Below are 14,645 nucleotides of genomic sequence, written 5' to 3' on the forward strand. Positions count from 1 at the left end.
AATTTCAACAAATATTGATAACCGAGTAATCACTTTTTCCTAATTGAGAGCTTATTTGTGTTGACTCAATTAATTCTTCTTTATCAGTAGAGACTAAGTCTATTACACTTTGAGTATCATTGCCTCTTCCCTGATTCGGTTGTATCAAATGCTGGTACCTAAAACAGTCACACATGGGCTCTATAAAGGTGGGGTTTCCATAATGTTAATTTCCTATAGGGGTGATCCTAAAGAATTTTTTAACTTAGAGAGCACTCACCTATACATTGCTTTGTGCCATCAAAGTTGGTTCCCAAATCATTGTTAAAAGATTTAAGCCTATTTGACATCTATGACATTTAATGTAGGTCAAGGTCATTCATTTGAACAAACTTGGAAGCCTTTCATTAAAGCACTTTGTGAAGCTGCCTATTTATGGTACTATAACCAAATCAAACATGTTTTATGTTTAGGTAAGAACAAATGAGCTCAAATGAGAAAGACATTGTTACAAAAACAAAATAAATCTATAGCGGGACAAACTTGTAACCATTTCTTACATAAAGGGTCATAACTCTGGGTTTTATAGGAAAAAGCTGTTCCTGGCGGCAAAATTCCATATGGTCCTTTAACTCTGTATAAAGTTTCAAGAAAATCCATCCTAAACTAAGTGTATGCATAGACGGACAATATTTTGCTCGTTTTTAAAGATAAAGGGGCATAACTCTATTAGAAGTGATAATTCGGCAAAATCTTTGCATAGAGCTAAGCCTCATAGGGTCCTCTAACTACATACCAAATTTTAGTAAAATCCATTGAAAACAAAGCAAATGCATACCCAGACAATCTAGGAACCATTTTTTACATCAAGGGGCATAACTTTGTGGTAAAAAAAACAAGAGACCCAGAGGGCCTGTATCGCTCACCTGGTTTCATGAGATATGAAACAAGAATGATAATTAAGTATATTTGTTGCTGGTATTGCTATGTCAATATATATCATAAGCATTTTATATGGGTACATGTACATTGTTTTTATTTTAATACATTGCCAAAAAGTGCATTAATCCATGAAATGAAATTGACTTTTGGCGCGACCATAAAGGGATGCTACCACACAAATGTGAGTGATATCCATTGCTTGGTTTCAGAGAAGAACTTGTTTAGACCAATTGACCCCTTTTGACCCTGCCCTCTGCCCCCTGGGGGGTCAGCTCCTTCCTTTATGCAATTTTGAATCCCTACCCCAATATGATGCTACCAGTGAAATCATTGCTAAGTTTCAGAGAATAAGTTGTTTAAATCAATTTAGCCAAATTGACCCCTTTTGGCCACACTTCCAGCCGCCTGGCGGCCAGGGTCAACCCCAACATTTTTACAATTTTGAATCCCCACCCCATAACCATGCTACCATACAAATGTGAGTAATATCCATTGCTTAGTTTCAGAGAATAAGTTGTTTAAACAAATTGACCAATTTTGGCCCCCGCCCCTCAGGCCCCTGGGGGGTCAGCCCCACCATTTGTAAAATTTCAAATTCCTACCCCAATGCGATGCTACCAGGCAAATATGAGCAACAGCCATTGTTTGGTTTCAGAGAAGAAGTCGTTTATATCAATATAGATGGATTGACCAAATTCGGCCCCACCTTTCAGGCCCCTGTGGGTTCGCCCCATCATTTGTACAATTTTGAATCCCCACCCCATAGTGATGCTACCAGGCAAATATGAGCGATAGCCATTGCTTGGTTTCAGAGTAGAAGTCGTTCATATGAATATAGCCAGATTGACCACATTCGGCCCCGCCCCTCAGGCCCCTGGGGGGTCAGCCCCATCATTGGTACAATTTTGAATCCCCGCCCCATAGTGATGCTACCAGGCAAATATGAGCGATAGCCATTGCTTGGTTTCAGAGAAGAAGTTGTTTATATGAATATAGCCGGATTTACCACATTCAGCCTCGCCCCCCAGGCCCCTGGGGGGTCAGCCCCATCATTTGTACAATTTTGAATCCCGAACCCATAGTGATGCTACGAGGCAAATATGAGCGATAGCCATTGCTTGGTTTCAGAGAAGAAGTTGTTTATATGAATATGGCCGGATTGACCACATTCGGCCCCGCCCCTCAGGCCCCTGGGGGGTCAGCCCCATCATTTGTACAATTTTGAATCCCCAACCCATAGTGATGCTACCAGGCAAATATGAGCGATAGCCATTGTTTAGTTTCAGAGAAGAAGTCGTTTATATCAATATAGATGGATTGACCAAATTCGGCCCCACCTCTCAGGCCCCTGGGGGGTCAGCCCAATCATTTGCACAATTTTGAATCCCCACCCCATAGTGATGCTACCAGGCAAATATGAGCGAAAGCTATTGCTTGGTTTCAGAGAAGAAGTCGTTTATATGAATATAGCCGGATTTACCACATTTGGCCCCACCCCTCAGGCCCCTGGGGGGTCAGCCCCATCATCTGTACATTTTGAATCCCCACCCCATAATGATGCTACCAGGCAAATATTAGCGATAGCCATTGCTTGGTTTCAGAGAAGAAGTCGTTTATATGAATATAGCGGGATTTACCACATTCGGCCCCGCCCCTCAGGTCCCTGGGGGGTCAGCCCCATCATTTGTACAATTTTGAATCCCCACCCCATAGTGATGCTACCAGGCAAATATCAGCGATAGCCATTGCTTGGTTTCAGAGAAGAAGTTGTTTATATCAATAGCGCCAAAATGACCCCTTTTGGCCCCGCCCCAGAGGCCCCAAGGGGGTCAGCCCCATCATTTGTACAATTTTGAGTCACCTACAGGTCAGGAATGCTTCTGACCAAATTTGTTCAAATTCCGATCAGCGGTTATGAAGAAGAAGTCAAATAAGTCAATTGTTGACGGACGGACGGACGGACGGGCGGACAGACGGACGCCACGGTATGGCATAAGCTCACCTTTTTTTTACTAAAAAAGGTTTTTTTTTTGGAAGAAGCTATTACTGGAGACACAATGCATAGCCGGACAAATTTTGTGACAGACAGACGGACGGACGGACAAGGTGATTCCAGTATACCCCCCCTAACTTCGTTGCGGGGGGGTATAATAATTTCTTCACAGTATTTCATTTTACATCTTTATCAAACAATAAAGAACCATCAAAAATAATGCAGGGTACACTTAAAACCTGTGTCCATTTCATGAGTTTGATAAATACCAAGACTGAATTAAGACACATGTGACTTTCAAAAGGCAGCTTTGAATGTACAGTTGTATCTATACTTACCAATAGACTTTGCCTGCATCTCTCTTGATCATACATTGATGTATGCTGCAAGCTCAGAAACCGAACAACTCTGTCTCCAACATCCTGAAATATTGCTGAATGATCTTTTGGGTATTTTTTCGAACTACTTCTTGTTTTTTGGTCTGTTTTGCCCTCTTTCAGGTCCCGAAATGAAGCCAGTGCCAGCAGGACAACCTTGGCAGTACAAGCAACTGTAACTTCTGGAGGTGAAGTACTAAAAAGCATATCCTTCAGTAGGTCATTTCCTATGACATACAGTCTGTACATGTCATTCTGCAAATGCTCTCTATATAAAAAAGAAAGTTTAAATGTTACTGAAAGTTGACAAAACAAAACAAGAGGCCCAATGGGCCAGTATCACTCACCTGGTTCTACAGCAACTTTGAAGTTCATTTAGATCACTTCTATAGATGCTATGCTGATTGCTACTTTATTCAAATATCATAGTAAGCTAAGTTTATTCATGTCAAAAAATTTCTAGTCCTTCATTCCAGAATACTATTGGTCTACTCTAATATCAGGTCTGAGAGTATCTTGGCTATCAAGAAATCATTCTTTAAACATTTAAGCCTCTTGATTTTTGAGAAGAAGATGCTTAAAGATTTCAGCCTATCTGACCCCTGTGACCTTGAATGTAGGTCAAGGTAATTTATTTCAACAAACTTGGTAGCCATTCCTCCCTGCTTGCTACAGGCCCAATATCATGTCCCTTCGCCTCTTGGTTATTGAGAAGAAGGGGGTCTTACTTTTATGAAGAATAAAATGCATCAGGATACCTTTTGGTAAGGGGATACATATTATGCATGACAAGGGATAGAGAGACTCTGACAGTCTGTGATTACTATAGGGCACCCACACTTTGATGTGGGGCCCAAATTAAATAGTGCATGCATTTCCACATCAACATTTGTTCCTTTATATTTCTGTTTAGTTTCATTGAAATTGGTTCACAATTTTAGGTGGTGACAGGCTGACAGGACGATTCCATATCACCTCACCTCAGTTCCCCTGTTGTCTTGAATGAGGGTGGAGGGGTTTTATAAATGATATTAGCTTATAAAAAATGACAGCTAAGCTAATTTCTGAAAATTAATATACCTCATCTCCTTTGATACAGCATCTCCATTTTGCTTTCCATCACAGCTTTTCAGGACTTGTGCAGAAATTTCATTTAACATGTCTGGTATAATCTATTTCAAAAAAATAATTAAAAATAGAATAATCATTAGACTATATATATACAAGAGGCCCAATGGGCCTGTATCGCTCACCTGGCTCTACAGCAACTTTGAAGTTGATTGAGGTCATTTCTAAAGATACTATGTTGATTACCTCTTTATTCAAATATCATTGTAAGCTAGTTTTATTCATATTAGAAATTTTCTAGTCCTTCATTCCAGCATTCTATTGGCCTAATATCAGGTCTTGGAGGCTCTTGGCTATCGCAAAATTATTGTTTACAGATTTAAGCTGATTTCACCCCTGTGACCTTGAATGTAGGTCAAGGTCATTTATTTGAACAAACTTGGTTGCCCTTCACCCCAGCATGCTACAGGCCCAATATCAAGTCCCTGGGCCTCTTGGTTATTGAGAAGAGGTCGTTTGAAGATTATAGTCTATTTGACCCATGTGACCTTGAATGAAGGTCAAGGTCATTTATTTGAACAAATTTTGTAGCCCTTCACCCCAGCATGCTACAGGCCCAATATCAAGTCCCTGGGCCTCTTGGTTATTGAGAAGAAGTCGTTTGAAGATTATAGCCTATTTGACCCATGTGACCTTGAATGAAGGTCAAGGTCATTTATTTTAACAAACTTTGTAGCCCTTCACCCCAGCATGCTACAGGCCAAATATCAAGTCCCTGGGCCTCTTGGTTATTGAGAAGAGGTTGTTTGAAGATTATAGCCTATTTGACCCATGTGACCTTGAATGAAGGTCAAGGTCATTTATTTTAACAAACTTTGTAGCCCTTCACCCCAGCATGCTACAGGCCCAATATCAAGTCCCTGGGCCTCTTGGTTATTGAGAAGAGGTTGTTTGAAGATTATAGCCTATTTGACCCATGTGACGTTGAATGAAGGTCGAGGTCATTTATTTGAACAAACTTTGTAGCCCTTCACCCCAGCATGCTACAGGCCCAATATCAAGTCCCTGGGCCTCTTGGTTATTGAGAAGAGGTCGTTTGAAGATTATAGCCTATTTGACCCATGTGACCTTGAATGAAGGTCAAGGTCATTTATTTGAACAAACTTTGTAGCCCTTCACCCCAGCATGCTACAGGCCAAATATCAAGTCCCTGGGCCTCTTGGTTATTGAGAAGAGGTCGTTTGAAGATTATAGCCTATTTGACCCATGTGACCTTGAATGAAGATCAAGGTCATTTATTTGAACAAACTTTGTAGCCCTTCACCCCAGCATGCTACAGGCCCAATATCAAGTCCCTTGGCCTCTTGGTTATTGAGAAGAAGTCGTTTGAAGATTATAGCCTATTTGACCCATGTGACCTTGAATGAAGGTCAAGGTCATTTATTTGAACAAATTTTGTAGCCCTTCACATCAGCATGCTACAGGCCCAATATCAAGTCCCTGGGCCTTTTGGTTATTGAGAAGAAGTTGTTTGAAGATTATAGCCTATTTGACCCATGTGACCATGAATGAAGGTCAAGGTCATTTATTTGAACAAACTTTGTAGCCCTTCACTCCAGCATGCTACAGGCCCAATATCAAGTCCCTCGGCCTCTTGGTTATTGAGAAGAAGTTGTTTGAAGATTATAGCCTATTTGACCCATGTGACCTTGAATGAAGGCCAAGGTCATTTATTTGAACAAACTTTGTAGCCCTTCACCCCAGCATGCTACATGCCCAATATCAAGACCCTGGGTCTTTTGGTTATTGAGAAGAAGTTGTCCGATAGGTCTCAAAATGTAATATGCATAACTAGGCACCAAGGGAAACATACATATAACAAGAGATCCCAGAGGGATCTTGACGCCCACCATTGAATGATCTTTATAGGTTCCATGTCAGATTGATCTTTTCTCTACTTTTCCCTTCCTCTAAGTCTTACTAATCTGTGTAAGTTCAGAAACAGCCCTCTAGTACTTTTCAAACAAGGGGAACCTATATATAAAATTTAAGATTTAGCGATAATGGTTGTCTGTTGTTTTCGGATTGGTCCCAAAATGCAACACCAGGGACCAAGGGGAACCTACATATGAAATTTGAGAAAGATCCCTTCAGTACCTTCTGTAAAATAGCGATAACAAACTTCAATTGTCAAAATACAAGATGGCTGCCTGTTGGGGAGGTTGTTTTCTGACTGGTCTCAAAATCCAATATGCATAACTAGGCACAGAGGGCAACCTCCAAGTGAAATTTCAGAAAGATCCCTTCAGCAATTTCTGATAAAGAGCGATAACAAACTTCAATTGTCAAAATCCAAGATGGCTGCCTGTCGGCCATGTTGTTTTCCGATTGGTCTCAAGATGCAATATGCAGAACTACAGACCAAGGGAAACTTACAACAAGGGCCCAATGGGCCCAAATCGCTCACCTGCAATGCAGTGATCTTTTCATATATGGATCCTGCAGTTATTTGAAACCATGCTACAGGACCAATATAATGTCTCTCTGCACTTTGGCTTTTCACTAAAAGTCATTTAAAGATTTAAGCATACTTGATCGACGTGACCTTGAATGAAGGTCAAGGTCATTCATTTGAACAAACTTGGTAGCCCTTCACCCCAGCATGCTACAGACCCAATATCAACTCCCTGGGACTCTTGGTTATTGAGAAGAAGTTGTTTAAAGATTTTAGCCTTTTTTACCCCTGTGACCTTGAATGAAGGTCAGGGTCATTCATTTGAACAAACTTGGTAGCCCTTTACCCCAGCACACTACAGACCCAATATCAACTCTCTGGGACTCTTGGTTATTGAGAAGAAGTCGTTTAAAGATTTTAGCCTTTTTGACCCCTGTGACCTTGAATGAAGGTCAAGGTCATTCATTTGAACAAACTTGGTAGCCCTTCACCCCAGCATGCTACAGGCCAAATATTAGGTCTCTGGGACTCTTGGTTATTGAGAAGAAGTCGTTTAAAGATTTTAGCCTTTTTGACTCCTGTGACCTTGAATGAAAGTCAAGGTCATTCATTTGAACAAACTTGGTAGCCCTTCACCCCAGCATGCTACAGACCCAATATCAACTCCCTGGGACTCTTGGTTATTGAGAAGAAGTTGTTTAAAGATTTTAGCCTTTTTGGCCCCTGTGACCTTGAATGAAGGTCAAGGTCATTCATTTGAACAAAATTGGTAGCCCTTTACCACAGCATGCTACAGACCCAATATCAACTCCCTGAGACTCTTGGTTATTGAGAAGAAGTTGTTTAAAGATTTTAGCCTTTTTGACCCCTGTGATCTTGAATGAAGGTCAAGGTCATTCATTTGAACAAAATTGGTAGCCCTTTACCACAGCATGCTACAGACCCAATATCAACTCCCTGAGACTCTTGGTTATTGAGAAGAAGTCGTTTAAAGATTTTAGCCTTTTTGACTCCTGTGACCTTGAATGAAAGTCAAGGTCATTCATTTGAACAAACTTGGGAGCCCTTCACCCCAGCATGCTACAGGCCAAATATTAGGCCTCTGGGACTCTTGGTTATTGAGAAGAAGTCGTTTAAAGATTTTAGCCTTTTTGACTCCTGTGACCTTGAATGACGGTCAAGGTCATTTATTTGAACAAACTTTGTAGCCCTTCACCCCAGCATGCTACAGGCCCAATATCAAGTCGCTGGGCCTTTTGGTTATTGAGAAGAAGTCGTTTAAAGATTTTAACCTATTTGACCCATGTGACGTTGAATGAAGGTCGAGGTCATTTATTTGAACAAACTTTGTAGCCCTTCACCCCAGCATGCTACAGGCCCAATATCAAGTCCCTGGGCCTCTTGGTTATTGAGAAGAGGTCGTTTGAAGATTATAGCCTATTTGACCCATGTGACCTTGAATGAAGGTCAAGGTCATTCATTTGAACAAACTTGGTAGCCCTTCACCCCAGCATGCTACAGGCCAAATATTAGGTCTCTGGGACTCTTGGTTATTGAGAAGAAGTCGTTTAAAGATTTTAGCCTTTTTGACTCCTGTGACCTTGAATGAAAGTCAAGGTCATTCATTTGAACAAACTTGGGAGCCCTTCACCCCAGCATGCTACAGGCCAAATATTAGGCCTCTGGGACTCTTGGTTATTGAGAAGAAGTCGTTTAAAGATTTTAGCCTTTTTGACTCCTGTGACCTTGAATGACGGTCAAGGTCATTTATTTGAACAAACTTTGTAGCCCTTCACCCCAGCATGCTACAGGCCCAATATCAAGTCGCTGGGCCTTTTGGTTATTGAGAAGAAGTCGTTTAAAGATTTTAACCTATTTGACCCATGTGACGTTGAATGAAGGTCGAGGTCATTTATTTGAACAAACTTTGTAGCCCTTCACCCCAGCATGCTACAGGCCCAATATCAAGTCCCTGGGCCTCTTGGTTATTGAGAAGAGGTCGTTTGAAGATTATAGCCTATTTGACCCATGTGACCTTGAATGAAGGTCAAGGTCATTTATTTGAACAAACTTTGTAGCCCTTCACTCCAGCATGCTACAGGCCCAATATCAAGTCCCTGGGCCTCTTGGTTATTGAGAAGAAGTCGTTTGAAGATTATAGCCTATTTGACCCATGTGACCTTGAATGAAGGCCAAGGTCATTTATTTGAACAAACTTTGTAGCCCTTCACCCCAGCATGCTACATGCCCAATATCAAGACCCTGGGTCTTTTGGTTATTGAGAAGAAGTTGTTTGAATGAACAAGAGATCCCAGAGGGATCTTGGCGCCCACCATTGAATGATCTTTATAGGTTCCATGTCAGATTGATCTTTTCTCTACTTTTCCCTTCCTCTAAGTCTTACTAATCTGTGTAAGTTCAGAAACAGCCCTCTAGTACTTTTCAAACAAGGGGAACCTATATATAAAATTTAAGATTTAGCGATAATGGTTGTCTGTTGTTTTCGGATTGGTCCCAAAATGCAACACCAGGGACCAAGGGGAACCTACATATGAAATTTGAGAAAGATCCCTTCAGTACCTTCTGTAAAATAGCGATAACAAACTTCAATTGTCAAAATACAAGATGGCTGCCTGTTGGGGAGGTTGTTTTCTGACTGGTCTCAAAATCCAATATGCATAACTAGGCACAGAGGGCAACCTCCAAATGAAATTTCAGAAAGATCCCTTCAGCAATTTCTGATAAAGAGCGATAACAAACTTCAATTGTCAAAATCCAAGATGGCTGCCTGTCGGCCATGTTGTTTTCCTATTGGTCCCAAGATGCAATATGCAGAACTACAGACCAAAGGAAACTTACAACAAGGGCCCAATGGGCCCAAATCGCTCACCTGCAATGCAGTGATCTTTTCATATATGGATCCTGCAGTTATTTGAAACCATGCTACAGGACCAATATAATGTCTCTCTGCACTTTGGCTTTTCACTAAAAGTCATTTAAAGATTTAAGCATACTTGATCGACGTGACCTTGAATGAAGGTCAAGGTCATTCATTTGAACAAACTTGGTAGCCCTTTACCCCAGCACGCTACAGACCCAATATCAACTCTCTGGGACTCTTGGTTATTGAGAAGAAGTCGTTTAAAGATTTTAGCCTTTTTGACCCCTGTGACCTTGAATGAAGGTCAAGGTCATTCATTTGAACAAACTTGGTAGCCCTTCACCCCAGCATGCTACAGGCCAAATATTAGGTCTCTGGGACTCTTGGTTATTGAGAAGAAGTCGTTTAAAGATTTTAGCCTTTTTGACTCCTGTGACCTTGAATGAAAGTCAAGGTCATTCATTTGAACAAACTTGGTAGCCCTTCACCCCAGCATGCTACAGACCCAATATCAACTCCCTGGGACTCTTGGTTATTGAGAAGAAGTTGTTTAAAGATTTTAGCCTTTTTGACCCCTGTGACCTTGAATGAAGGTCAAGGTCATTCATTTGAACAAAATTGGTAGCCCTTTACCACAGCATGCTACAGACCCAATATCAACTCCCTGAGACTCTTGGTTATTGAGAAGAAGTTGTTTAAAGATTTTAGCCTTTTTGACCCCTGTGACCTTGAATGAAGGTCAAGGTCATTCACTTGAACAAAATTGGTAGCCCTTTACCACAGCATGCTACAGACCCAATATCAACTCCCTGGGACTCTTGGTTATTGAGAAGAAGTTGTTTAAAGATTTTAGCCTTTTTGACCCCTGTGACCTTGAATGAAGGTCAAGGTCATTCATTTGAACAAAATTGGTAGCCCTTTACCACAGCATGCTACAGACCCAATATCAACTCCCTGAGACTCTTGGTTATTGAGAAGAAGTCGTTTAAAGATTTTAGCCTTTTTGACTCCTGTGACCTTGAATGAAAGTCAAGGTCATTCATTTGAACAAACATGGGAGCCCTTCACCCCAGCATGCTACAGGCCAAATATTAGGCCTCTGGGACTCTTGGTTATTGAGAAGAAGTCGTTTAAAGATTTTAGCCTTTTTGACTCCTGTGACCTTGAATGACGGTCAAGGTCATTCATTTGAACAAACTTGGTAGCCCTTCACCCCAGCATGCTACAGACCCAATATCAACTCTCTGGGACTCTTGGTTATTGAGAAGAAGTCGTTTAAAGATTTTAGCCTTTTTGACTCCTGTGACCTTGAATGAAAGTCAAGGTCATTCATTTGAACAAACTTGGTAGCCCTTTACCACAGCATGCTACAGGCCAAATATTAGGCCTCTGGGACTCTTGGTTATTGAGAAGAAGTCGTTTAAAGATTTTAGCTTTTTTGACCCCTGTGACCTTGAATGAAAGTCAAGGTCATTCATTTGAACAAACTTGGTAGCCCTTCACCCGAGCATGCTACAGACCCAATATCAACTCCCTGGGACTCTTGGTTATTGAGAAGAAGTCGTTTAAAGATTTTAGCCTTTTTGACTCCTGTGACCTTGAATGAAAGTCAAGGTCATTCATTTGAACAAACTTGGTAGCCCTTCACCCCAGCATGCTACAGACCCAATATCAACTCCCTGGGACTCTTGGTTATTGAGAAGAAGTCGTTTAAAGATTTTAGCCTTTTTGACTCCTGTGACCTTGAATGAAAGTCAAGGTCATTCATTTGAACAAACTTGGGAGCCCTTCACCCCAGCATGCTACAGGCCAAATATTAGGCCTCTGGGACTCTTGGTTATTGAGAAGAAGTCGTTTAAAGATTTTAGCCTTTTTGACTCCTGTGACCTTGAATGAAAGTCAAGGTCATTCATTTGAACAAACTTGGGAGCCCTTCACCCCAGCATGCTACAGGCCAAATATTAGGCCTCTGGGACTCTTGGTTATTGAGAAGAAGTCGTTTAAAGATTTTAGCCTTTTTGACTCCTGTGACCTTGAATGACGGTCAAGGTCATTCATTTGAACAAACTTGGGAGCCCTTCACCCCAGCATGCTACAGGCCAAATATTAGGCCTCTGGGACTCTTGGTTATTGAGAAGAAGTCGTTTAAAGATTTTAGCCTTTTTGACTCCTGTGACCTTGAATGACGGTCAAGGTCATTCATTTGAACAAACTTGGGAGCCCTTCACCCCAGCATGCTACAGGCCAAATATTAGGCCTCTGGGACTCTTGGTTATTGAGAAGAAGTCGTTTAAAGATTTTAGCCTTTTTGACCCCTGTGACCTTGAATGAAAGTCAAGGTCATTCATTTGAACAAACTTGGTAGCCCTTCACCCGAGCATGCTACAGACCCAATATCAACTCCCTGGGACTCTTGGTTATTGAGAAGAAGTCGTTTAAAGATTTTAGCCTTTTTGACTCCTGTGACCTTGAATGAAAGTCAAGGTCATTCATTTGAACAAACTTGGTAGCCCTTCACCCCAGCATGCTACAGACCCAATATCAACTCCCTGGGACTCTTGGTTATTGAGAAGAAGTCGTTTAAAGATTTTAGCCTTTTTGACTCCTGTGACCTTGAATGAAAGTCAAGGTCATTCATTTGAACAAACTTGGGAGCCCTTCACCCCAGCATGCTACAGGCCAAATATTAGGCCTCTGGGACTCTTGGTTATTGAGAAGAAGTCCTTTAAAGATTTTAGCCTTTTTGACTCCTGTGACCTTGAATGACGGTCAAGGTCATTCATTTGAACAAACTTGGTAGCCCTTCACCCCAGCATGCTACAGACCCAATATCAACTCCCTGGGACTCTTGGTTATTGAGAAGAAGTCGTTTAAAGATTTTAGCCTTTTTGACCCCTGTGACCTTGAATGAAAGTCAAGGTCATTCATTTGAACAAACTTGGTAGCCCTTCACCCGAGCATGCTACAGACCCAATATCAACTCCCTGGGACTCTTGGTTATTGAGAAGAAGTCGTTTAAAGATTTTAGCCTTTTTGACTCCTGTGACCTTGAATGAAAGTCAAGGTCATTCATTTGAACAAACTTGGTAGCCCTTCACCCCAGCATGCTACAGACCGAATATCAAGTCCCTGGGACTCTTGGTTATTGAGAAGAAGTCGTTTAAAGATTTTAGCCTTTTTGACTCCTGTGACCTTGAATGAAAGTCAAGGTCATTCATTTGAACAAACTTGGTAGCCCTTCACCCCAGCATGCTACAGACCCAATATCAAGTCCCTGGGTCTTTTGGCTATTTAGAAGAAGTCGTCTAATTTTTTTTTAGCCTTTTTGACTCCTGTGACCTTGAATGAAAGTCAAGGTCATTCATTTGAACAAACTTGGTAGCCCTTCACCCCAGCATGCTACAGACCCAATATCAACTCCCTGGGACTGTTGGTTATTGAGAAGAAGTCGTTTGAAGATTTTAGCCTTTTTGACTCCTGTGTCCTTGAATGAAGGTCAAGGTCATTCATTTGAACAAACTTGGTAGCCCTTCACCCCAGCATGCTACAGGCCCAATATTAGGTCTCTAGGCCTTTTGGTTATTGAGAAGAAGTTGCTTGAATGGAACGGACGGACCACGGACCACGGACGCAGGGCGATTTGAATAGCCCACCATCTGATGATGGTGGGCTAAAAAGTTGACGCCAGACGGCCGGACGACGGACGCCGCACCACGGCATAAGCTCACTTGCACTTCGGGCAGGTGAGCTAATAATAGACATGCATTACACCAAAAAGTTAGCATGGGCCCTGTTGTGTGGCTATATAATAAGCATGAAGCTTCATCTGACAATATGGCTGAGGTTCAGTTTGATATCTAACATTTGGACTTCAAAAGAAGGAAGAGAAACATTATACATGTATATATATACTATATATTGTGAACTTAAATAATAATCATCATATTTACATCTAGTCTTCTTATCTATAACCAATAGATTCCAGTCATCAAATCAAATAACATGCCATCCTCACCAGCAATTTTAACAAGAGGCCCATGGGCCTTAATAGTCATTTTCTTTTCTTATTCAGTCTCAAAATTGAATGGACACATCTAGAGACCAAGGGGAACCTACATATGAAGATCCTTCCAGTACTCCAGAAATAACAATAGCAAGGTCGATAGGACACCTCCATACCCAGATGCAGAGACTGATGAGAAGGCACAAGGGTAAGTTTGTGCAGGTAAAGGAAATCACAGCACATGCAGACTTGAGAAATGTGAAGTTTCTTGATCAAGAAAATAGCTAGCGAACAACTTCCTGGCAATCAGACTTGACACCAGAACATTAATTTCCAATCACTCAGATAACCTCCTACCCAAAGATGTTGAAACAGTATTTAGGTTTGTTATTTATTCATTAAGTTTGTTTAAAGAGTTTAAATTTATTGAACTACACACAATTAAATTGATGTACCTAATAAGTATATCATAAACACAATTGTTATTTGGGACTTTTTCCATCTTGCAGCTCTATCAGGACCTTTTTATGAAAGGGTAACAGAAAAGATGATGAAAACATTTCTGTTTGATGACAAAGTTCTGCAGCAGATGAACTTTTCAAACCCTACAGAGAGGGAATCTGTTACACAGAGTGAAGGTAGGTGTCAAATTAATTCTCCCTACAATGTTATTATCAGTACCAGCTACACTATATAAAATTTGGGCTAGCTATCAATGTACCAGAATTACCTTTGCAATCCAATTTTAATTTTCCCTTTCAGTTGGGGACCATGCAGTGAGGTTTTTATTCAATATTCCTCAACAACTCATCAAGGATGAGGTGCCAGATTTCATCTTACCACCATCATCATCATTGCCTTCCAATGACCCTAAGAAGCCTGAAAGTTTCTGGGTAGAAATGGGCCAACACTAAGACCATTCTAGGAGAATCTTACTTACATGTCCT

The 14,645-nt window shown here is 41.2% G+C and overlaps 1 protein-coding gene across 1 annotated transcript in view; it reads right to left on the reverse strand.

Annotated features, from left to right (window-relative positions):
• The window catches only part of LOC117328419 (E3 ubiquitin-protein ligase rnf213-alpha-like), a 71,639-nt gene that overhangs the window by 31,031 nt on the left and 25,963 nt on the right, over positions 1-14,645 (reverse strand). Inside the window, exons 7-8 of the mRNA XM_033885947.1 lie at positions 4,372-4,463; positions 3,253-3,559 (exon numbers count right to left, since the gene is read on the reverse strand). Coding sequence (XP_033741838.1) covers positions 3,253-3,559; positions 4,372-4,463 — 399 coding nt within the window. The remainder of the gene's footprint in view (positions 1-3,252; positions 3,560-4,371; positions 4,464-14,645) is intronic.

The sequence above is a fragment of the Pecten maximus genome, chromosome 5 (assembly GCF_902652985.1).
Source record: "Pecten maximus chromosome 5, xPecMax1.1, whole genome shotgun sequence".
NCBI lineage: Eukaryota > Metazoa > Mollusca > Bivalvia > Pectinida > Pectinidae > Pecten > Pecten maximus.